Source organism: Cebidichthys violaceus, unplaced genomic scaffold (assembly GCF_023349555.1).
Source record: "Cebidichthys violaceus isolate CVI_PGR_0920_01 unplaced genomic scaffold, fCebVio1.0.p SCAF_10, whole genome shotgun sequence".
NCBI lineage: Eukaryota > Metazoa > Chordata > Actinopteri > Perciformes > Stichaeidae > Cebidichthys > Cebidichthys violaceus.
In genome coordinates, this window is record NW_027176263.1 from 665,962 (window position 1) to 692,500 (window position 26,539).

At 40.4% G+C, this 26,539-nt stretch overlaps 1 protein-coding gene across 1 annotated transcript in view; it reads right to left on the minus strand.

Moving 5' to 3' along the window:
- Positions 1-1,031: 1,031 nt before the first annotated feature.
- kif20ba (kinesin family member 20Ba) overlaps positions 1,032-26,539 on the minus strand; it is a 39,701-nt gene continuing 14,193 nt past the window's right edge. Inside the window, exons 22-35 of the mRNA XM_068719474.1 lie at positions 26,429-26,539; positions 26,255-26,309; positions 26,020-26,145; positions 25,396-25,529; positions 25,052-25,207; positions 24,675-24,851; positions 21,920-22,045; positions 21,273-21,380; positions 20,197-20,406; positions 9,883-9,924; positions 5,627-5,701; positions 5,213-5,333; positions 3,600-3,745; positions 1,032-2,242 (exon numbers count right to left, since the gene is read on the minus strand). The exon at positions 26,429-26,539 is cut by the window's right edge and continues 12 nt beyond it. Coding sequence (XP_068575575.1) covers positions 2,162-2,242; positions 3,600-3,745; positions 5,213-5,333; positions 5,627-5,701; positions 9,883-9,924; positions 20,197-20,406; positions 21,273-21,380; positions 21,920-22,045; positions 24,675-24,851; positions 25,052-25,207; positions 25,396-25,529; positions 26,020-26,145; positions 26,255-26,309; positions 26,429-26,539 — 1,668 coding nt within the window. The 3' untranslated portion in view covers positions 1,032-2,161. The remainder of the gene's footprint in view (positions 2,243-3,599; positions 3,746-5,212; positions 5,334-5,626; positions 5,702-9,882; positions 9,925-20,196; positions 20,407-21,272; positions 21,381-21,919; positions 22,046-24,674; positions 24,852-25,051; positions 25,208-25,395; positions 25,530-26,019; positions 26,146-26,254; positions 26,310-26,428) is intronic.

Below are 26,539 nucleotides of genomic sequence, written 5' to 3' on the forward strand. Positions count from 1 at the left end.
TTATTACAATCACAGATTTTTATTTTTTTATTTAAATCTTCCTACATGTTATTTTTGTAATTCATCACCAAGTAGAATTTAAATTAACAGCATGGTATCTAAATGGTATGACATTTGAATGCCTAATCAGTTATGTAAAGTAGTCCATTTCATAATAACTTATGTTCAGATAATTTATAATTTAACCCATCGTTTCTGCATCTTTTTAACCATCGAGATATGGTCTTCTATAGACACTAACGTTCGTTAGGACGAAGCCAAAAGCCTCCACAGCGGCACGCGGCAGAGTTTAAGGGGACACGGTCACTGGAAAAAAAAAAGTTGTCAATACTTGAGGTTAATAATTGGACTTCTTCTCAGATTAGACTCTTATGTTTATCATTCAGTGACCGACATTATCTCAATTATCTGTAATGTCCATCACAAAAAAAACATCATTAAATCTACTTAGACATCACAGTAAGTTTTCTTCAGAATTTAAGTAATCAAATGCCACATTATGACTGTCTTCCGCAGTTTTATCCCTATATTCAAACATCAGTCTCGCCTTCCAGAACAACTAATACCACTTCTTCTAATACCACTTTGTACAAACTGGTTCTGATGGTTGAGCTCCAACCTGACCTCTCTGGTCAACGCTTCTTTCTCCTGCTTTAATGGTTTTCCTTGAACACTTTTTTTCTGAAATATCTTTTCTTTATTCGCACACACACACACACACACACACACACACACACACACACACACCTCAGCAGCAGTCCACCGCCAACACAAGCCAGCCGGGGCTCTCGCTGCCTGGAACAGCTCTCTCTACTTCTACACAGTAAGTGTTCTTAATCACAGTATCAAAACAGAAATGAATATGATAAAAGATAATGTGGAACTGCTGCTACTTGATTTGATTATCAATTATAATATTTAGTGAATACAATATAATAGTAATACATTACAAGATTCTCAGTGCATAAATAAATGCAACTCATCTTGCATTAAAAAACATGAAACAAAGAAAAATAGCTTTATATTTTTATTTGGGAAATGACCAATAAGACCTATAGAACAAAGATATAAAAGTGGAGAGAAACATAATGGAATGACAGAGAAGCATGTCGTAAAAATACAGAAAAGTGCACAATTTCAGAAATTAGGATAGAAATAATAATAATTCATGTTTTTGTTTTTTTTAAACTCAGGCAGGTTTAATAAGATTTTCCTGTACAAAAGAAGCACAATCAGCAGTCCTCCATGTAGAACAGAATATAGTGATCTGAACATCAACATCCACCGGTCCTACAGTCTTTGCTTTTAGCAGTGTTTCAGTAATAACTACACAGTTGAACCATTGATGACTTTTTCCTGCATTATCTGGCTGAAGTATAAAATCATTAGTTTGTTTTACAAGGGAAGAGATAAAGTGCAGTAGGACTTTAGTGAGAAGAGGATGTTTTACGGCTGAACACAAAGTAAACTGCAGAGACATTAAACATCTGAACCATTCAAAAATAAAGTTGCTTAGAAGAATGTAAGACATTAGCAACTTTGTCGATCACTTTAAGAAAATAAACATTAAAGAGGTTTGAAAAATGACACTCAATTGTAACTGTTTTAGCAGACTCACATCAAATAAACACATACAAAGAAATTGCACATCAGAATACAGAAAAATCAGCATATTTTGTCTATAAAGTGTAGAAGATATACAAACTTAGAGTGCTTACTATCTGGAGTATATGTAGTGATTCTGGAGGCATTTGATGAATAGCATCTACCAGACAAAAGCTGATTAAATGATCTAGCAGTATTGAGACGGAATGGTTCCATTTGTGTCTGTGGTTAGATTAAGCAAACAAAACTACAACATGTTAGTGAGCGGCTCTTTAGCAAACTGCTTCCAGTTTTCATGCTGAACTCAGCTGGAGGCCTCTTGGATCTAGCTCCGCACTGAGCCCACATATACATAACTGTACTTGTCCAAAATATTAAACTTTAACTGCCATCTTTCCACATAACCAGCTGTATATTAGTGACGTTGCTATATTCTGAAATTATAGTATTTTACTCGTTAGATTAATTAAATAAGACAACTAAGTTAAGTTTGGGGATTTTTCAACCACCGTGACACTTATAATAGATAAATGCCTCCTTCATTGAGTTCAGATGATTATTTAACCATCCTGGAGCGAAGACGCCTCTTAAGGACCTGATGGTCACTCTCTTTCTCCTCCGGCTCTCTGCTGATCATCTACAACAAGAAAAGAACAAATTGTTTTTGTGTATTTGTCATTAGAGCCAGAGACCCCATCCAATTGTCCAATCATACTCTCAAGAACTTAGTTCAGTGAATCAGCCACTGTCATTAAAAAGTGCAAATTCAGTGACAGAACTGTAAAGGTTGGCACTGATCCGATGTTGTCTCCATAAACATTGATTAGAAGATCAAGAGAGATCCACCTCTGAACACTGTGCCAAGTTCCCACCTGTTCATTTCCTATGGGATGTCAGTGAGTACTGAAAGATAACAGGCTACTTTTGCACTTCTACACAGGCAACATTTTGAATGCAAAACCTTTACTTGTAACAGAGTTCCTTTACACTGTGCACTAGGAAATGCAATACATATGAATGGTGATGACATGAAACAGTAAACCAGGTGAAAGGAGCAAAGTGGACACGTCCCGAGCTGTTTGCCACTTTCTGAGCCGTTGAAGAGTGTAAACATGTTTTCAGTTCATTATGAAACGGTGGCGGGACTAAATGGGCTTTGGTGGGCTGCTACAGTCCGGGGGAAAAAAAAGCTTCAGTTCCAATCTGGAGATCGGCATTGATGTTGTCTAGTCGCCCATCCCTGATATTGCTACATTGTGCACAACAAATCTGTGTGGAAATCGGCAGGAGGAGAGTTAGTAACTTTGGCAGCACCGGCTAACGGCTGTTATCATAACGGCTGTTCCATTGGTTCCATTATGGTGCGTTCAGGCCTCATTCAGTAAAAATAAGCACGGAAGAAAGTGAATTACTGCTGTTGTGATGTGTTCAAACGTAATCTTAAAATGTAAAATGTAGATTTGACGAAAAACTTGAACACAGTACATGTTATCACAGCAATATAAAATAGATATTAGAGAGGTAATCATGACCCGTTTAACTTCCCAACATCACCTCTAAGCAGCTTATTGTACATAATTCTGCCAAAGCCAAGATTTTTTATGAATAAAAATAATCTTTTGTTTCCCTAATCATTTGAATTGTGTTTCAAACAAATACCCACGATAGATGAATTTAACAAAGTAAAAGGCTTCAGTTGATGACAAATACTTAATAAATAGTTTATTAGCTGTAGGACTATTCAAAATATTCTGATGGATTATCATGACACCCTGATATCTCCCCTGACAATAATTGTGATATCAAAATAACATACAGTACTATGACACTTTTATGGAATACTATGGCTTTTTGATGACACGTTTATTTGACTTTTTCATGACAATGAATGCTTTTACATACTATAACAGTGTTGAGTTACCCAGCTGAACTGTAGGGTGTACTGCGAGGACCGGACGCGTTGGCATTATAAGCTTATGTTAAATGACACTTACTGGGTGTGAGGGCATGTCCATGGGGGAGGAGATTTCAGGCCTGTAGAGTTTCTTTTTGGTCTTCTTTGCTCTCAGACTGAGGGAGGAAGAGGAGGCTGATGAGTCTGCGTCGCCCCGACCGCTCACCAGACTCATCATCTTCTTGGCTGCGGAGACAATAGAGGAACTTGATCAATATTTTTTATTTATTACATAATTTCATGTTGGTTAACCATTTAATGAATAAATCACTCCAACAGTTTGTGGAACAATCCGAGGAGGAGACTGAAGGGTATAGGAAAGAAAGGATAGGAGACAGAGAAAGATGGGACAGGGAGGTGGGATAAGATCAGCAGTAAAAGGGACAGACAGAGAAAGAACAATGGCAGAAGAGAAGGAATGAGTGATGGAGAGAAAGGGAAGAGATTGATGTGTTGGTGGAAGTAAATAACGAAGATAAAAGACAACGAGGGGGGAGGGGGGGGGGGGGGGGAGGGGGGGGGGGGGACAGCAAGCAGCAGAGAGAGGGAGGGAGGGAGGATCAGATGGCGGCAGACGACAGCACCCTTGAGTCGGAACCCCAGGGCTACAATTAATTGACCGAGTGAAACCCTCCCTGAGGGTAGAGCTCAGAGATGACTCTGGTTGATTCCAATATGTTCCTCATCTTAACTTTCCCCTTTAAGCCATCATTAGTGTCCCAAACTCGGCTGCCCTTGCCCAGTTACTTTTTTCCCCCAACCCGTGTTGTCCTTGGATAAATTACTCCGACAAAATGTGTCCTTGTGTGTCCTGCGTTGTGTTTCTCCACAAAGGTTCCTGTGAAATTTAGAAAATTCTAAAAACCCATCTGGGCCATGAGATTACCTCATATATGGCATCAGTAATTGACTGAAGGTGAATGAATATAATGCATCACAATGCATTAGAGAGGAAGCTTTGGGGTGTGTGTGTGTGTGTGTGTGTGTGCGCACTCTGGGACATTTTGTAATGTTAATCTACAGTGTGAGGCTGATGCACAGCCTACACACCCTCAGTTCTGAGGATTTCCTATTTCTGTGCAATCAATGCAGTTCTTAATGTGCTTTGTCATCAATTACTTTGCTAATAATAATCAAACTGAAAGTGACTCCACGGGTGAGCTTGCACACACTCACATTCATATCGATTACTCAGGGTCATAACTGATACAGTCAGAGTGTCTTTAGCAACATGCTCGAAGCTAGTGGTCAAAAAATGTGCACTCAGCCAATCAACTTATAAATGAAAACTAATTCATTAGAATAAAAAAATAAAGCAGCCGGCTAGACTTATATGAGCCGTTTGGTCGGCGCTTATGAAAAGCTCTGCAACAATATCATACATATAATATTTCTATAGCTTTTAAGAACGATTCTACTGGGTTTGTATTATTATTTTTTTTAATTCATCTTCTTACATTTCATTTTTACTTAATGAATGGTTTGTGTCAACAGCTGATGAAAAAAACGGTTTCAACCCTCCACTGGTGTCTGGTTGTAATTGTGTTGCTTCATCATATTTAAGCTCCTCTTTATGTCTATATGTATCTGCTACTGCTACTCTTTACTCTCACAGACAGATCAAAGTGAGATACCTCACACCGACACACTGACCTTTAGTGCCGAGCAGCGTGGGGGAGCTCTGCAGGAAGTCTCCGATCTTCTGCAGAGTTCCTTCCTTTCTGCTGCTGCGGAGGCTGCTCTGGGAGTCGTGGCGAGCCGCTGGAGAACAGATCTGATCACAGGCGACAGTGAACTGTGGTTAGTCCCTCCGCATGTGCAGCGTAAAAAGCTGCATGTGGCTTCAAGTACAACCATACTGAAAGCATGACTGGTGGGGAGGTCTAGTTCAAACCAACCACAGATCGTGAAAAGAAAACATTAACGAAAAACTGTTCCTTGTAAAAAGTAGGTTTTGATACATCGAGGCTTTAACTCGGAGGTAGTTGTCTTAGTACATGTATGGGATGGATCAGAGGACAGTTGCATGGTTTTGCATGCGTCTGTGTGTTACTGTCTGGTCGTCACCTCTTCTTGGTGTGGGGTTAGCTTCGGCGTCATTTTGGTCCGCATGTTCCTTCTGTTCTCTGCCTCCATCTCTTCCTATCAACACACACACACACACACACACACACACACACACACACACACACACACACACACACACACACACACACACACACACACACACACACACGGGAAATTCACAAGGACATACAAAATGAAGAGACACAAACAAACTGCTCGTCAGCCTCTTACTAATCTTCTGGTACCGATGACTCAGAGAGGTTTGAATGAGGCAAAGAGCTAAAAAAAACAACAACCATAAAATGTATCATAATGACATAACTGTTTGAACGAGATGGTCATCAATACAAGGTAGACAACAGGAGAAGAGCGTTCAGACACTTTGTGCGCTGGCGTCGCTCAATTCCACTTTTACCATTTTGCGAGCTGGAATAATTTCCAAGAGGCGAAAACAAGCCCCAATTTAGGGCGATTTACCTGCCATGAGGGCTCCAAGAGTTGACAAGCTCAACTGCTACTAGTCCATATATATCATGGGGATGTCTCAGAGAACTAATCAGTTTTCACTTTGGAACAACATTCTGACGGCAGTGACAAGCACCATTGTCAACCAAGTGTAGAAAACCTTTTAACAACACTAAAGAAAGAAAACAAATGAGTGTGATGTTTTCGGCTGTTCCCAGTCAACACAATGTTGTAGGCAAGGCTTTGACTTTCAGGGAGAAAGTAAAATGAATTTAAAATCCTTTTTACCTCCTCTTTCTTTTTATGGTTGAGACATACCAAGGATAACCAGCTCGCCATCAGTATCTGACTTGAGTTGAATGACATGATGAGTAAATGGAGAATGATTCTACATTTGGACCCTTTTTTGCCTTGAAACTATTTTTTTTTTTTTTCTACAAGAAACCTTTTTTTGTTTTTTAAATCTCTACCAATCTCTACTTTTGTTACACGGTTTGGAATGGGGCCTCCTCTCTACATCTTACGCAGTCAGCAGTGGCCCATGACCACAGGGGAACTATGAGGGAAATAAGTGTTCAAAAAATATATGCAATAATAATGCTAAAAAATAAAAACCATTCACTTAATAAAAAAATAAAACCAACAGTGATTTGTTGCTATTTTCCTCAGCAGTGCACATCAGTTCAATACATCCCTGGACAGGTTTCTGACTCACACCTAGCCGTCGGGGACGAGGCCGACCTGAGAGGGTGGCTAACCGGCCGGGCGGTGGAGTGGGAGCGGTGAACGGCGTAAACATGCTCCACTTTGAGGAGCATAAAAAGGGTCAAAACATGTGAAGTCATCAGTGATTCAGTGGACGGGTTTAAAAATAATCTGAGGGAAGGAAGACCGGAACGGAGAGAGAGAGAGAGAGAGAGAGAGAGAGAGAGAGAGAGAGAGAGAGAGAGAAAGAAATACGGAAGTAGAGATCGGTAGAGATAAAAAAAAATTTAAAAAAATCTCAAGAAAAAACATAATGGAGCTGGAGTGTGTGTGCACGTGTATGTGTGTGAGGAAGAAAGAAGTGGAAAGATAAAGATGAGTAGTGGAGTGATAAGTGATAGCGATAAACCGTAATTGGAGTGCGAGTGTGGAGAAAGTAAACAAGATGAAATGTGTGTCTGCATATGAGAGAGAGAGAGAGAGAGAGAGAGAGAGAGAGAGAGAGAGAGAGAGAGAGAGAGAGAGAGAGAGAGAGAGAGAGCGTGTGGAGAAAGTAAATGAGACATGAGATAATGTGAATCAAGACTCCGGACACAGTGAGATGCAGACAAGATAGTGAGAGGAAGAGATGTGCTGCAAGTATATGGTTTCTTGCTAGATTTTTTAGGTTTTTAAAAATGATCTAGCCAAAAACAAAAAGCCAGCCTAGTGTTGCAAACTCTTTTCCAATGAAAGCAGCTAGCAGCACTAAAGCATCAGGATAGCCATTACATCATTGAGATGTCTGCACTGCAATTCCTTGTATTTTGGGCTAAAAAAAAAAAAAAAAGTTGCAAAAATGTCAAATAATCCCCAGCCAAATACACTTATTACCAAACGTGCTGACGAGAATGTAGAAAGAACATGTAGTTGAAATGACTAAGAGCAGAAGACATTTCTTTTGGACGGACATAATCATCATAGAACAACTGATGACTGTCATCTAAATACACCGTGACTTTGAGGACTCGACTGCAGGCAGTGAGAATAAAAAAAGGGGAGAAAAAGACTGCATGCTATACTGTAGGACGATAACAGATATAAAGTTATATAGCGAGAGTATATCAGCGTGTGTGGTGGGTCGACTCCACGGTGCACAGCCTCTCTGTTGACAGGGCCATACAACATCAAAATCATAAAAAGCTAAAAAAAAATTCAGATAAAGATTTTCTGGGACGGCAGCGATGTCTCCTCTAAAGAAGAGACGCAACATCGTCAATAAATCATTAGGAAATGATCCAGAGAACAGACAGACATGGCCGGCTGGAGGAATGACTGAAAGAAGTTAAAGGACAGAGAGGGAGAGAGAAAACGATTGTGTGCGAAGAGTAAAAGCTGAAGCAGTTTTTTCTGTTTGCTTGTGTGTGATCACATTGTGCCAGTTTACACGTTCCAGCCTGTCAACAGTCCATTATCTCAGAGAGAAATTGAATGGTGCAGGAGTCTAAATGGCTGATGCAATCGGCTGCCGCATCGCTGCCGGGTCACTGCCTACAGATGTCAAGCCCATCAGATGGGAACCTACTTCACCATGAAACTCAATACCCGGGTGCCACACGGATGAAATCAGAGCACTCCATTTAAGAGGGACCAATTAATTAAATTAACATTATTCCATTGATTTTTGACAATGTAATTACAGACTGATCGTCAAGAAGATTGGAAGCATCTACCATCCATTTAAAACATGATTATAAAAGCAGGAAGCAGAAAGAGGAACACTGCTCATGTGACGTGCATTTAAAAAGTAATCCTAATTATGAGGCTATAATTAAAAAAACATCAAAACAGATTACATGAATCTTGAATGAAGAAAAAAAACATGACAGGTATACAAGGTCTTAATTTAACCGTGAACACTAACCAAAGAATGAAAGTTAGCCTGCATGGCAACCCGAGTGCTGCTCTTTATGGCTACATTATGATGCACGCCAACAATCAAATGACCACGTGATCAAGGCGGAAATACAAGCAAGGTGGAGCACGTGTAAAAACCACACTATGATTAAAAGTTAATGCGATTAACCTCATAGTTACAAGGAGCACGATCAGAGTAAGATATGTAGATTACCTCTAACAGAGTTGCATGATTGAATGGAATTTGAACACTTTACTCAACTATGAACTTTCAGTTTTTTTAACACATTTTTCAACACAGCGATTTAGCTGCTGAACAAATGCTTAGAAAGTTCTGCCAACTTCTACCGAAAGTGCCCCCCCCCCCCCATCTCATAGGAGAGAAATAAGATTGGACAGCGGGCCTTCACTGTACCACAAGGTTATACCACATTAGCATCGTGGAAGAAATTTGTTTTTGAAGGAGAACACTGGAGGGCATCTGTGACATTGCAGAATAATTTGACAGCGCCGTCTTGAGGCATTAGTCACTTCGCCGTGTAGCATGGAAACGGGTAAATTAATGGAACGCTCCAACAAGCAAGCCCTGTAAACACCCTCATCGGTGTGATGCTTTACTTTGGTTATTGGCTGTAATAAGATTAGGTCCAAGTAAATGTAGCCTCTCTCTCTCTCCCTACTTTAAAACTCAGGAGAGAGAGCAAAGACAGTTAAGCCATCTGTTTTCAAATCATTTCTGATGCACGGAAGGTTGGATGAACACAGTTTTCTGAATCACATCCTCCCTGTTATTCATGCCTGCATCTACTGTTGGCAAGGATCCAATGAACAAGCAGGAGGTGAAAAACACTGTTTAAAGGACAGCAACTCTGTCTCTTGAGCAAAGGTTCCCTCAGTACTCGGTTGGACTTTTGAGGAAAGTGAGGAGTTCAGGCCAGCAGCCTTCATGGTTAGAAGCACTCGTTCAACGTTCACACTTTCGCTGCTGCTATAAAAGGAAGCTGCTGTATAAATTTCTTTACGAAATGATGTTAACATATCCATGAGTAAGCAATTCGGTAGCACATTTTCTGACCCAGAAGTGAAAACTACCGTGGTGTAAGATGATGAAGAATGTGATGACTGATGAGAAGTGATTGACTGATTATGAGTACGGAGGAATGGGAACATGATGCTGTTTTGTAAAGTACCTCAGTTTTCGTTCGTCGTTTACTCCTCCTGAAAATGTGAGACTTCAGAAAAGAAAAGGTGGTTAAAATCAAGCAGTGCAGTAAAATACTAATTTGCAAAACCATTTACTGAAAACAGAACAGGAAAACTGACACAAAGATTTTTGAAACATGTTTTGACTATCAAGGTAAGTATCTGTGCTCAGGTAGTGAAAAGCATTAGTGCTGTTGCTATTTGTACTGTTAACCAGCAGTCTAATACAAACAGAGTACTGATTTAGCATCATTGCTGGAGCCAAGTTTGTGGTGTCTTGTGGCAAAGCCCATGTATTACTTAGGTTACAGATCGAAAAGCTCCGGGAAGCCTCTGCACTAAAACGATTCATTTCTCCTCCACATATTTAACGTATGAACAGAAGAAAAGAAGTCTGCCGGCTGTCATTGGTTCCACCTCGTCACATGACGTGATGCAGCGCTCCACAAGACAAACTATTTTTAATCTTGTGCCGCAGCCGTTTCACCCTGAAAAGTCCCTGGAGTGCCACTCTCACTTTTGTGCGCCCCTTCCGTGTGTCTACTTTGACAACAACGGATTTGAGGGCGAAAAAAAAAAAAAAAAAAAAGCAGCGTGTAAAATTGCCCCAAAGTGTCCTTCAGATAAGAGCTTTTGTAGAAAATCCTCCGATAGACATAGGAAGGAGCACACTAGTAGTTTGTTCACTCGTTGCAAAGCACTAAACTTGTTAAGAGAAGTGGTACACAAAAATATATACATAAGTAACAACTTGTGTATCTTTTCAGTTCGATTTCTGTCATGCCCTCTTCAGACACTAACGAGATGGAAGCACCGACATGGTTTAATGTTTCATGTCATTTTGGAAAGAATCATTAAATTATATAGTAGTTTATATAGTCCAGGTCCTGATGGGATCGGGTGTAAAGTGCCACTGATGCCACCGTGGGATGCGGAGTCTCTTTATCAAGCTCTGTTGGACCGCAAAGTGTCCCAACACTCCCTGCTGCATGCGTGTTTAATGTTCAAAACCAATAGGCTCTGTGTGTTTGAAGGTGCACCTTCAAACACACAGAGCCTATTGGTTCTCGTATAAACTGTGTGTTGTTCAGAGGGTACATTTAGCAGTCACAAGCTTGCCTTTTGTGAGAGAGCCACTAAATACAGATATTTAAGTGTCATGAGGAACATAACCAAAATGGACATAGAGGAAGCATTGTTTTAGATTTCGATGCTGGTGTGGTTTCTAGGATCATTAAGGTTTGTATCGTTTGAGGCCGCAAGATGTTTTCTCCATTCATGTTGAAAAGAGTATTTTGTAATGAGAAGGATTATTAGGTCCTATTCTGTGTCGTAGAGTTAAGGTCCTTTAGGGCGGACACAATGAAAGCAACACCTTTCAATATGACGTAATCCAATTCAACACCACCTGGTGGTCTTCAGCCTGGAAATCTATCGAGAGGTAAAAGGGTGAGGCTAAAACCAAAAATGAATTTGTCTTAACAAGCATCGTCTGTGTGGCCGGTACTCGTTATCGTTGTTGCCTTACATGTGTAAATTATTATACAAGCAGTCACCTAACTGTTCACACCAGAAACAAAGTTCTCTGCAGCGTTAAAATAACGATTCACAAATGACAAACATGTGGAGTAACTATCGCAAACAGCAGCAATACTAGTTTATTTTGAAGTACTAGTGAATAGGCACATTTTTTTTGCTGGAGATTGCGAGGCAGCAGCGGTAGTTCCTTTTTGTTCCCGACTTTGCAGAAAACATTCTTAACTGTGACCCTCAAAACCTCCTCTTTGTGAACCCTTAAACCCCACTGATTAAGTGGAAGTGGACAGAGTGAATCCAGGTACTTCAGTTGTACAATGTTTCCCCAATTCACCATCTTCACAGTAACCAGCTTAAAGTTGAAGAGAGCTCTCCTTCACTTTCCTAAATTGAATTATTGCAGAAGCACATTCATCATCAGTAGGATCTCAGATGCGAAGACTTCTCTGAAAGATTGTTTTCTTAATTGATGTTGTATGATGCCCAGCTATCAGCCCATACGGTCTCATATTCAAAGATTAATCAATTATGAAAGACTGATAGAATAGCAAACAAAGCCAACAATCCACAACTAACTTGCTTCGTCAAAAGGTACCGAACAAAAAACATTTAAGCTCCATAGCAACAAAAAGTATATTTAATGAAAAAATTCAATGCAGTACATTCTCATGACTTTCATACATTTGCGTTGATGCATCACAACTACAGCCAATCAGAAACTCCCGCACCACAAACTCACCCACTCCATCCAATTAATGAAGAGCCAAACTGAACGAGATGGATGGGTAGTTGTTTATAGTTGACTGACCGGAGAAATTGCAGATCTGCAATGCCTGCGAATAGCGCCGAGGACTTCGCCGTTTGTCTGCGTTCTCCGACTCCCACTCTCTCCCTGACCTGTGTGAGGCTCTATTAAGTGTCCCATTAATCAATGGGGAACCTGCTCTGTGCCTGTGTTCCCTGCTGACTCTCGGCTGGATCAAGGATAGGCCACGATCCTGCTGGCTGATAAACCCACAGAGAAGGAGAGACTGACTGAAAGGCGTGGACAAAAATCCAGAATGTCCTCTGGCCCACATACTGCATATCTCTTACCTTGGAATAACATTGGCTTTGAGTAGCTTAATATAATAAACATACGCTACCCACTGCATCAAGATCCAATATTCTCAATATTACAGGAGTAGTATTAAGCAGATTATCTTTCACAGTTGCCTTAAGGTCCTAAGGCCGAAGGACAGATGCAGACACACAGCCCTGGTACACCATTGTCTTATCAAGCTGTATGTGTTAACCTGCTAACAGTTGACTACTTCCACATTCAGCAGACAGAAAGTCACATTATCATTCATTTAGTGTCATGTCTGTGTCAAATACGAACAACCTAAAGCTAACATTCACTTTCCTTTTAGCTCTGGTTTGGTCTCCTCCAACTCCAGAGAAACAATGTCCGACTATTTGCTGTAGCTGCTGGATGTTCCTCGAGCTTTACCAGCTAATCTAAAATGTTCATCTACCTGCCGTTTGGTGCTAGGTGGCTAGCATACACTTGCCTTATTCATCTGGGTTTCTGCAGTATGAATGACACTTTCACATTCCTATCACCTAAAATATCACCTAACGGCTTTAAAAATATCCTCATGCTACATGCAAATATTGTGAATGTTCTTTTCTAATATTAGATGCAGCTAAATGTTGATTGTCATTTAGTAACAAAACAATCTAAAGTCATGCTCTTATTAGTTTACAGTTAAAAAAATTCATAGATCCGTTATCTTCTGGCTTTTATCTTCCCTGGCTGTTGCGCTTCTTTCTCCAATGAGCCTACGTGACACCAACTGACGCAGTTGAGAGGAGTTTTGTGATGGAACTACATCGCCTTCATTACAGGCTGTGTAACTGGAGCGGGAGAGGGACAGTGGGAGCTAGCTGTGATCAACTACATGCTGTGAATGGGAACAATAAATGTGCGTAAGCGTGGACTGTGTGACTTTATACTGCGTGGCTTTGAGCATACACATGTAATAATACAAGCATACAACATATCTGCAGACTTCTATTTTCCATATTGCAATAACTATAGGCAATATCTTTAAATGTGGTTTCAGAGTTAACACTTATGGGCAATATTGCCAACTGACAATAAGACAAGTTGCTGGGTTTCCGGCAGTACAATAAGTATACACATCATTTCAAAATGTCACTGTGTGATAAAGCGAGAACATGAAGGAGATGTTTGTGCTCAGGGATGTGTACATATAGGCTGTGCGGTTACACTCGGCTCAGATCTAAACTCTCAGTCGCCGCTGTGTCAGCTTCTTCTGCTGCCTTTTTTCTCTCCTACATTGCTTTTTATTGTTTCATCTAGCCCCCCCCCCCCCCCCCCCCCCTCCCAACACCAACATCTCTGCTTGCCTGCCACTTTCATCTCCAGCCTCTCCTCTCTCCACCCCATTTTCTTCTCTTTTCCTCCTACCCTCTTCTTCACTCTTGTATTCCCTCAGGTGTCTTTGTCCATCTGTCCTTCTCCTCCGTCTTATTTCATTTAACTTCACCTCACTTGCTGGCATTTCCCCCCCTCTAACCCTCAACTAATCTCTCCAAATGTATTCTTTCTGTGCTGCCTCCACCTCCTTCTGCACGCTTTCCCTCGATGTATTTTGGGCCATTTCTCCCTTTCTTTACACCGCATTGTCTCCCTTTCTCTGTTGTTGGTAATAAACGTTACTTCAGCCCCCGTTATTGGCCTGCTATTGTATGAAGGCTGACAGGGTCATTGGTGTGTTGACACTCCTATGACCTTTTGGGCTCACAAAATGTCTTTTTTTCTAATGTGTTCAGATGAGGAGGGCTCCATTGCTTTCCAAGTGGAAACTGGGTCATTGCAGCAGCACGAGTAGAGGTATAGGTTAGAGAACAAAGTGTACAAAAAGAAAAGGAAAGACTTAAAATGAGGATTGCCAAAATCAATTGAGTTGCATATAAATGTCAAAGGATTTCTATTTCATTGTCTTGCAGTTATGGACAACCAAAATATCTTTATACCCACAGGGAATTTGTCTGGGTCTCCCATCTTCTCCTCTCAGTCCTTACTGCCCTTTTAAAAAGAGACGTGTTCATGTTCATTAATGTTGACTGAAGTGCCCCAGATCCCCAGAATAAAATCTGACTTCGCATCCCTTTGGATGTGCTGTAGAACCCCTCCTCAACAAGAACATCAACATCTTTTTGTGGGCTTCTCATTTCACCTCCATCCCCTCCGTTTCTGTTCCAGTTGTCCCTCTTGAACCCAGGTCCTGGGTCAATCCTAGCATTGTCAGTTTTAATTATGTATTATAAGCTGCTTAGAGCTAGTGTTAGGAAGTTAAAGGGGTCATAATTACATCTCTGCTTCAAACAACTGTATTTATGCAAGTTCCTCACCAAAACTACATTTTTATAATAACACATCATGATAACGTTATAATTGACCTTTGTTTGGTGAATGAAGCACCATAATGTAACTAAAGGGAACCTCCGTATGCTCCAACATCGTTACTAGCTTTCCTCCGGCCGAGTTAAACACGTATTCGTTATTCTCAATGCAGCAATATCAGGAATCAAAGACTATAAAGCATCTTTATCGCATATTTTTTTTTATGAATTTAGGCCATTAATGAAAGTCAATAAAACCTTTTCCCACTATGATAGTTACACTGCAATTAATCTGCGGTTCACATGACTCCCTGGTCATTTTCTATATCCAAAATGCTCTCACTCTGCCGATCTTGAGCTTTGTGGCAAATGTAAGACTGGTGCATCTGTTCCCTCTGACATTTGTACGGCTCTTCTTGTCAATGCTTCAGGTAAGTGGCATGACCAACACACACAAAACAAACCGGCGCACACACGTTGACGTGACTCACACAAGACGAGATTTCAGACAGACAATGCAGGACTCAGGACCACATGGATATCGTAGCTTCTTCAATTCTTACGACTATGAAACCGTGATGTGATATAACGGCCGGTTATTGGAAAACTTGTTAATCCCAACATCCCTAATATTGACATATGCAGTCTCGGCCTTTGACTCGTCTCTGCCCTGATCTGAACTTGTCAGCCGCTCCTGACTTATTTCCACCCCATCGCGTTCTCCTGGCCCCAGCCGGCCACCACCTCCTCTCTCCACAATAGCTGCTGGGTTCAGCATTCCATCTGGTTCTCTCCTGACCAACTGGGTTGGCCAGCAGAAGGGGCTGTATAAAATGTCATTTGTTGTATTCAAAGCTTAGATTCAGGGCTTTGAATGTCTGTGGTGCCGTTATGCTAGACCACCACGTTAATACGGTTGCGTGATGGAGAGTAAACTATTTTTTCACCGCAGTGAAACGTCGTGCTTGAAATGCAAATATACAAAATATGGATTGAAGCAGGATAGTCTGATTTTGGAAATGATTACATCTATCTTTTTCAATAACGTTTGACTTCTGGACTGAGAACCACATCTAACGTCACGGAGACAATGGAGGGCTGAGCGCTGTGTGAGTGAGCGAGACTAAGATGCTTAATGTTAGCACTATAACGATTTCAGCGGCATTAAAAGAAGGGAACGTAGTTGTTGGGAACTATTAGGCATGCTCACAAAATTGTTCTAGTTACACACCAAAATGTTTCAGTAGCCCCGATTTTCCAAAATTGTCAGGGCATTTATTTATTCATAGGGGTAAATCAGCGGTATGCTGAGTTTACACTACTTTAGTTAGACAAACATCTTGATGAGCTGCTTGTGTTTAGTCAATATCTAAGACTTTAAAAGTTTCTTTTGGTAAATTTAAAAAAAAAAAAAGGGTTTTTGTACGAAACATGTTGATGTTCCTTAAAAGGTATCAAATAAAAGTAATGGAAACTGGTATCGTCTCGGCTCTAGTTCTGCAAAATTTCAAATGATACCCTTCCAAAGCTATGTGAAAACTTCTATTTTTGATCAAAAACACTGAAGTGAACAACGTGGTTTAGGTTGCTGCATCACACGGTTTCTAAATAGCTTTCCTCTAGGTGCCGTCTCAAAATGATTTTCATCTTTTATTCAGCCAGGTTCACTTTCCATGACTGCAAATTTCAAGATCCATAACGTCAGTAATTCATATTTTGGTTACTTTCAGCATCATATGCTGACTGCTGCAATCACAATAACCAGCGTTCACTAATCAGTTTAATGTGCACTTTAAACTGTAACCCTTTAAGTGCTGAAGCCATCAGATTTTACAAAGTGTTCTACAGAATGCGTAGGTGAATGTGTCCTCTGTTAAATATACATCTTGTTTAGGGAGTTATAACGTTCCCTCTGGAAAAATGAAATGAGGGGTGTGACATGTAATATGTGTGACATATTCACCCTACAATGTGATGCCATGTACGAGTATCTTTTTTTACACCAATGGTTTTCTGATTTTTGTCTGCTAAATCACTGCAAACCAGAATGTCCTTTACAAAATAAGTAGATGTTAAATGGACTCAGCTGTGTCACTTTAATTGTTTTTAACATGGTAGCCTGCACGTACTCTGAACTGAACAGCATTCATACCCTTGCCCTGGGTGACAAAATGCTATTCATTAAAGCTTGTTGTTGTCACTGAAGGTGTGAAAATTGCTGTCAAGATACTGCCAACGAGAGTGTGAGCAATGGTGTCAAACGGAGAAGCCTGCACATAAATGGGATAGCAACACAAGCACAACACAACCACAACCAAACACAACCAACCACAACCACACACAACCACAACCACACACAACCACACACAACCAACCACAACCAACCACAACCACACACAACCACACACAACCACACACAACCACAACCACACACACACCAAATTTGAAATCCAAGAATGGATTAAGTACAACTGTATTCAGTTAGCTTGCATCAATGAAATTAAATGCTTGATAAGTAATGCCTAATAGGGCTGGGCAATATGAATTAAGCTATCACCATAATAATAATTAATTACAGTTTCTAATACATAGAGCAACAATTTGGATAAAGCAAAAAGGGGGATCAAACTGCTGAACATTAAATATGAAAAATATGAGTTTTCCACTGTAAAACAAATAATTAAATCACTACTTTTATTTGTTGCTCAAAATCATAAATTTGACCAAAGATGTATGAAAGGATAACAGCAAAACCCTTTAAAATATGAACGGGCTGGAAGTCAATCAACAACTATTCAACCCTGACAAAAATGAACATCTTAGTATATTTAGTTGGCTCACACAAGGAAGCAATTGCTACTGTACAGTGCTGCAGTGAGAACATAGATGGGACAACGTTCCCTCATCCTTATGATGCTGCATAACAGCAGAATAACATTAAAAAACAAGAACGTGTTTGTAGGTTAAATGTTTACACCATATGAAATGAAAATGACCTGAAGATTGCAACACTTATCAAGAGATCACTTAAAAGTTGCTACACTCAGCAAAGATCATCTCAACCACGAGTATCAAGCATAACAGTCTCCTTTATTCGTCCTTTTAATATTATCTTTATATTATCACTTCATCATGCTGGTTTGCCATGCATGAAATTGGCTTGATGACTTGTATTGCAGTTTTTTATCAAATTAACATTATCAGTAGTAAACACTGAGCGCGTGCCAGTATGAATAATCAGCATAAGGGGTTTTCATGCTTAAGAAAAATCAGCATGTCTCAAAGCACACCGCCACGTGGGATTATGTGGAAATAAGGCAGATTTAGTGTTTACGAGATGAGCAACAAGCTTGTTTTTCATATTTGGAAATTTAACTAGTTTATAATTTAAAATTTGCCTTTGGAAAAATACAGACGTAATGTACAAGATTTTACAAACACAGACATGTAGGTGTTCAAGATGCTTGCCAAAGAGAGACGAAATCAAATAGTGAGTGATTTGTGGAACAGGAGTTGTAAAAGCTGCAACCAGCATTAACCTTTGCAGAGAGTGACAGAGGAACAGTGATGTGACAAGTGGACTGTACCCGACCTTGGTTCATCTCCGACTGGGACGCTTGTCTAATGTTCTCTAGGGGAGTGTGTGTGTGTGTGTGTGTGTGTGTGTGTGTGTGTGTGTGTGTGTGTGTGTGTGTGTGTGTGTGTGTGTGTGTGTGTGTGTGCTTGTACTATCTCTAAAGTGAGTGTTTCTCCTTGTTAGTGGTATTTATGATTAATGAGATTGTTTCCCCTCATGGTACATACATGGGAGTGTTTTAACTAACTACACTGTATGCTTTATATCTTGTGGTGCAATGATAACAATAAAATAATTATTCTGTCAAAATTAAAGACACATGCATATGATGGAAAAATATGGCCTTGAATCATATAAAACATCTTTTCTTTAAGAGCTTTAATTTGACAATGAAATTGGTTTTCTTTCCACACTTAATGAGGTTGGCAGATACTATAAAATATTCAGAAGGGAAGATAGTTCTGCGAATTGTATGATGTATTATCACTCAAAGAGTTACTTTCTCATGAAATAATTCAACAACTGGAACTATATATTACTATCAGAGAATATTCAGTTGCACAAATATTCATAAATTGAAAGGTTGCTAAATTTGTCTTTAATTATTTTCTCTACTAACTTATAATTATACTGTATATGCATTTAGACATTTTGTTGTGGACATTAAAGTTCTGGAAAAAATGTATCATGAAAACGACGTGCAATGGTTTTCTTATTTATATTATTTTTGTAGTGTCTTGAAATTCAATGCAGTGCAAATATGTAAATACATCATGTGTCACATGCCTTTGGAGGCCAAATACAAAAAAAAAGAGCCTTCCTCCCTTGCATTAGTAGGAACAAACAAATTAACAGAAGTGCAGCTACTCCGCCGCATTAAATCAAATTGTAGTGAGGCGGTGTCCCGAAAACTACCGTTACCCCGTTCACATTCCTACAGTCTGTCTCTCAGTCTGCTCCTTTCCACAGAAACACTCTGCTCTGATCTGGGATTAGTTTAATACAACGTGTGACTTACAATTGGTTTTACAGAACATGCATAGTATCGACCAGTTCACAGGATGTTACTGCATTTCCAAAATGGCACAGGTGGGAGTGGCTTGTTGACCTTGTACTAGTCACACATTGCCTACCAGTATACAAACTGCAGGTTTTTCAGGTCTCTTGCCAGATTCAAAACCAAGACTTTGCAACCACGGAGTTTGCACACAATGACAACGCCATTATATACTTTTGAATACTTTCATTTCACATAACAGTGTATTTGCGTATGTTTCGATGGGAAACATTTTGAGTGTGCCATGTCCTGGTGTAACAGCTACAACACCCATTACAACTGCAGTTGCATTCCCAAAAGTAACTGTTAAGACAATCCTGCACTGCCGGTGCTGGATTGATGGTAGCAGAGGGAAAGGTTTCACAGGGACATTTTCTCCACAGAACGTGTGAAAAATGAACTACCATCTCCGAAAATAGAGAGTCTCACGTTGCACAGTTGTTTTCTAGTTGTCTAGGGAGGATGTATTTTTAGGAAACCTAGAGGGTAACATTGTGTACAAATGCAGGATCTTACAGTGGGGTGATTTTGCGTGCACCATCTTTTGTAGTTGGACACAGATAGTGGGAAATGTATCCACGAAGGGCAAAAGACATCAATCGATTCAGAACTTAAACCTCCTTAGTGATGAAATTCCTAATGAATAATTGTGAATACCTCTAACTTTGGATATGAAAAAACGTGTGGACAAGCTGCTTTTGTTTGATTGGCTCTTACCTTCTCCATCTCTCCGCTCTTCCTCTTGCGTGCCGAGCGCGTGATTTTGACGGTGACGGCCTTCTCCTCTCCCTGGCGTCGTAAAGCCATGCGGTTTGGCTGCAGAGGGCTGAAGGAGATCTCCAGCTCCGGCCGGGGGAAGCGGCTCATCCTGCCGTTCTCTGTGGAAATCTCAGAGGAGTCTAGCACTGACGGACAGCCAGCTGAGCTCTGTGGGACCACATGTGATTTTAGATTTAAAAAAAGGTCATTTCCTGGTCACTCAAGAGAGAAATGTGTCTAGGTCTGAGAATACTGGTTTGTCTGTGTGTTACGACAAGGTGTCGAGGTGAGCCACCACAAAAACCAAAGTATCCACACCTGTGAACTGTTGCTGAGCAAGACAGCATCCGAAAAGGTTCGGACTGCCCACTCATCACTGGCAACCTCTAAAACGCGTATGTACCGGTGTGTCTTGTAAATTTAAAAAATGGAAAACATACAGATGCCTCTGAGCCTCAAAAGAATAAGGGAATTGGAAATCATATTCTGTTGTAAATGATTCAGCTGAATATTATGATGAGGTAACTGGCCACGTTATTCATTTTTTGTCTTGAGTTAATGTCTGGCCAGCTGCTGGCTCACTGGAGTATCTCCAAACAAGTGATCTGTAGACTGAGATAATGTGCAGACCAAAATGTGAGCGGCAACAATCTGAAGCATGACTGTAAATAGGATGATTTTTTTTAACCTTTCCAGTAGTAGCAAGCCAAGTGTTTGGCGATGTTGAAAAAATAAATTACAATAAAGACGATTGTTTCCTGAATATTCAGTAAAATATGCGATCAGGACAATGGCATTTATGCTTTTCTAGTCGCCAATCTCTGAAAATATTACATTATAAACAATCGATCCCTTTTTTCTTTTGTGCTGATCCGATCCGTGACTTTTATGATCTGTTGCACCACTAATTTGTAATGTAAAAAAAAGGAAAATCTCTTATGGAAAAACAAGTGTTCCACCAGAGTCTGAAAACCCAAAATTAAAGTAGACCGCAGTCCCATCTTTTCCATATTCCTATCATCTCATGGGCGTACCTGACTGCTGACTGACGCTCTGGTATCCCTCCTTCCTCCTGATTTCCTGTTAATGGTTTCACACTGGGGTCTTCCAACCAACGTCTCAGAGCTCACATTGCTTTTAATCTGTCACAGGCAGAATACAAATAAAAAAAAACACATGAATCACGGTTACAAGAATAACATCAAAAACATGTTAATACATTCAATGCCCTTTTATCTATTATCTATATTCCAGGTGACAAAGCTATACAAAAACAAAGAACACACTCCGATGTATGTAATGTAAGTGCCTCCTCTGTTTCTGGAGCTGAAGGTCTCTCACATACAGATCCTCTTAAATCCACCAGACAGTCTGTCAAACAAGTTTAATACTAGCAATTTCAACGCACAGTGAAAGATGACAAATCCTTGTTGGACCATGATTACCCATGATGCCGGAGTGGTTTGAGAAGCTTGCTCATCTTAGTTGTGTTTAATGTAAAAAAATAAATAAAATGCTAGAGCATTCTGATCTCTCTCTCTGCGATCGCTTTTAAACTTGCAATATTTTTGATCCACCCTGAAAACACAGTAAGAGGAATGAATTCAAGATGACCACCTTTCAAGCAAGCCTGGGTGCTTAAATGATGTTATATTTTAAAAAAAAAGACTTTAAGACTGACCTGTGTGACCGCATCCTCCTGTTCGGCATTTAAGGCCTTGAGCTGTTCCTTCAGTCGTGAGATGTCTGCCTCCCTTTCAGACAGAGCAGCCTGCAGCTCTGCCACACAGACGCCACCATCAACACTCTGTAACAGGAGGTTCATGGACACTGAGGATGTTTTCTGTTCACAGTCCTCTAATGCTAAGCTTTTCAACAGACATGTTATCTAGAGCGTTCAACAATTAATGCAATAGATTAAAACACCTAGAATGGAAACTTTACAAGCAAAAATAATGAGAAATTTCAAAGGATTCTTTTCGACTAGACACTACATAACGTATTACATATCAGTTGGAATGCACTAAATTAAAAGTAATTTTCATCTAAAAATGTCAACAATATTTAAAAAATGGCAGCTTTAAATTATGTATGCAAAAGTATCATTTGAATTACAACCTTTTCACCAAATATGACCTTAAGGACAAGTTGCTACTTCACACTTTCTAATCATATCAAACAAATTAAAATAAAATACTGCTTTCCTACACAAAGATGAGGTTGCCATTTACAATCGGAGATTCAGTTCAGACAGTTCATGTTCAGGGAAACCCTATATAGGCATGACCAATACCCACAAGACCACGCAGTCAGTGGAAAACTCCGGCAAGACTGAGCTGTAAGTGAAACAAACGACGGAACTGCTTCTAATGCACCACGACTCTGGCTCCTAACTCTCATCTCTCCCTAAAAACATGAAATACATTAGTGTTGACAGAAAGATCCCGGAGCAAAATATAGTGTTGGCACGTATAGCTAGAAGGAACGTCAATACAACAAGAAACGTCTTTAAATGTCAGAACAAATTGACAACTCTGCTTTATTTGCCATGAAACTTCAAACGGCTTCCAAAAGTGTCTGAGTAGTAAGGTTAACCCTCCTCAGATGCTGGAATACAGAGTTACTAATCTATCTAGTTTATTTATGTCTCAGCACTAATAGTTGCGTAAACATTTTGCCTCAAAGTTTGCCAAAATTGAGCTCCAGTAGCTCGGACCGGTCCAGAGAATGGACCAGGAGCAGAATCCCAAAGTAGCCTTAAGATGGACTCCAGCTGGAAACAAGGGAGGCCAAACACAACCAGGCGGAGGACTCTGACCTCGGAACTGAAATCGGCTGAGCTAACTTTGGGCCGAGCCCAACATGCTGCACAGGACAGGACCAGATGGAAGCATATAGTCGCAGCATTATGAAGAGGATTAAGTATGTAGGCAAGATTCATTAACCGACACAAACAAGACAGGGCATCCAGTGTCGTCTTATGATAAAGACAAAAAATACGGATGTCAACACTTTGTCCTTATAGTTATTGTTTCTGCATTAAACTGCATGATATTAAAAGGTATGTGCAAATCCCACATTTACATAAATGAGCAGAAAATAAAAGAAACATTTCTCTTTATAAGTAAAATTTTAAGCAGCCAACACGTCAACCCAATGTAACACAGTTATGTCTAAAATCTCCTTCAAATTCAGATTAGATTTTTAAGGCCATGACAGAATCCTACAAGTTCAAATGATATTTATTAATAACAAAAAAAATTAATTAATACTTTCAATAATCTGTTTATGATTAGCACCGCGGTTTGGATGTTTCACCGCGGCAGGTTTTGCACTCGATCATGTATCGATTTCCTTCAAAAAAAAAAAAAATGCATAAAATTAGCTGCAATTTCTCAACCACAATTTTTATATCAATATAGCGATACGAGACACGGAGGCGAGCGCCAATGTAATTTGGTGAATCGTTACAGCCTGCCCTTCACACCGCCCGTTCTGTGGTTATTCTGGAGAAGCTGTCCGGTCACAGTGAAAGAAAGAAATTCTGTCATTTTGAAAAAAATCTAATAAAAGCTCAGTGAGGACAGAATGTGAGGGAGCAAAGTGCCATTCACTGAAATGTCATGTGTGTGGAACAGAGATACGGCTCCAAGTTCACAATGCTGATTCACCTACAAAACCACCTGCAATTCACCAGAGAGGAAAGGAAAGAAAGGAGGAACTAGCAGTGCTGAGAAAGCCTACCAGGCTACTCAAAAGTGTGACAAAACTGGAAGAATCTCTTCTGCCAAGTAAACTCCTTTGTTGTGCAACATTACAGGAACCAATTAGCAGAGAGGGTTATCATTTATCTTCATTAGTTGAATTGTGTTGCAAACTGGGCTCCAAAGCTGCTCCTTTTTCTTCCTTCCGGTAAAGTTGCTGGCTGAGAGATGCTTTCCAATCTCTTTCCCTGCACAGCAGTCGGGTCTGCTCTCTGAGTACATCCTATCTAAAGGGTAAACCAACACGGAATGAAATGGGGCAGAACACCGTTGATGTGGCTCAAACTTTCAGTGGAGTTTCACCTCTCTAAAAACCAATCAATGATTTCACAGCAGGTGTGTTTTGTCTTGACAGATGATGGGAACAAATTGCTCTATTGATTGGAGTGTGTACAGAGGTGAAACAGACTACTGGGATGTCTCATATACAGGAGAATGGCTACTATCTTTAGTTTTTTTTTTACTGAAGATCGAATAAACCATTAAAATCCTCAGGACTTTATACACACGAGGGATGCTATCAGAAGAAGAGATGTGATACACCAATATCTATTCAGCCTCATCTCTATGTCTCCTCTAACTGAAGCAGATTTAGCGTTATTAGAGGTTCTGACAGTTTACATCTGCAGTGTGTGGGCCCTGCATGTGCTATAATCTTTATGTTACACTGACCTCTTGTGGTGGCTGTGTGGCATCTTGGTGGAGCTGTTGGATGAGTTTGTCTTTCTCTGCTTGGCTGGAGAGCAGCTTCTGTAGCTGGACCTCCAAAGCTGCGACCAGAGTGTCTCTCTCCTTCCTCCACTTCTCCATGGTCTGCTCCTTCTCAGCCAGCTGGGACGACAAGGACTCCTGACAAAGAGGGAAATGTACATGCAAAATATGTGGGGGGGCAATACTGGTTGTGTACAGTACGTGTGTATGAGTGAAGAGATCAAGATCTTATGTATTTATATATTAATATTAGAACACCACCAACTGTGCTTTGAGATTAATTCTAACGTGTTGACATGTTACAGCTAGTGATCCATGTCATATCATCCTTTTCCTACCAAGTGGCTCTGCTGTCGAGTGTAGCGCTCTCTGTCTTCGGCAAACTTCCTCATTTCCTGGTTCCTCTTGTCCTCCGCCTCTTTAGCTTGGCCGATCAGGAACAGCTTCTCCTCCAGCCACTTTTTGCGCTCGGTCTGGTGTTTCTCTGCGCACAGCTGTACACAAAGTTGTTATTCCTTCTATTTATGAAGAGCATGTCAGTTTAAGTATCTGGGTGAAATCCCTGATAAAATGCATTTATCAACAGAAAGGTTGGTGCCCATGACAACTGTCTACACATCAAGATGAGCTTGAGTTGCACACATTTCTAAATCAACATTTGAAAAGAACTTCCCTTCATTACCTTCAAGCTTTCCTGAGCCTTGGCAGTTTCGTGTTTGGCCAGTTTGAGGTCATCTGATTGGCTGTCCACGTGAAGGTGTGTGACGCTTCCACGTCGGTCCTGCTGCAACAACATCCCCTTCAATTTCCCCACCTCTGTAACCAGAGAGCAAGACACAACAACAACAACATTAATATTTGCATAGCATTCAAAGAAACTAAGTACTTTCATTAATATTAATTCATATAACGTTGTGTACACATCAATCCCCAGTTTTTTTTAGAATAAACAAGTGTAATAAGTAGGAGTTATTATCTTTGTTTTTGTATTGCTTCTGCTCTCATGTGTGCTCTACTTCACACTCACTGTCCTCCGTTTCTGACCTCATAGTGACTTAACACCGTTTGACTCACTGAACTGACTTTGGTATCCAATTTAAATGTGTTATTACTGTGAGGAAATACAAATTTACTCCAGTCTCAGTGTCCCGTCAGTTTCATTTAATGTCGTTTATGAACATTCTGGTTTCTCTGCAGCTTTCAAGCATAAGAGGATTAGACTAAGCGGCCCGTGGGCCAAACCCCTTTCACAACAATGAAATCCACGTTCTTTTCACTGGGTCTGTTTTCTTTTTCAAATCCTTACCGCTAGAGAGTTCCTGGATGAGGTTAAGCTTCTCCTCCAAGACCTGCTCCATCTGGTCCTGTGTCTCCTCCTGCTCCGTCAGAGCTAAACGCATGTCGTCCAGCACACGCTCTTTGGCTTCAAGGTCTACGAAGCAACAGAGCAAGTTCAGAGTTTTAGGAACCTTACAACAGGGAGATTCACTTTGAGCGCAGGACAGCCATACTTGAAGATGTTATCTTCAAACATCGTTTACCTTTACAGGACTTCTGGTAGAGCGTCTGGTCAGACTTGGTGTCAGAGGATTGTTCCTAGAGGAGGGAAGGAGGTGGAGAAACGAGGTGAACATGAAGATGGACAATCAATACACCAGTATGGAGGATATATAGTTATAACCTTCAGGAAATAGAAACGTGACAGATTATTTTACCACTTTGAGTTGCTGAATGGTTCTGTCTCTGTTGGCAACGTCAGACTGAAGCTGCTTCTTGGCTTTCTCTGTGTCAGACAGCTTCTGCCTCAAAAGCTTCTCCTCTTCTCT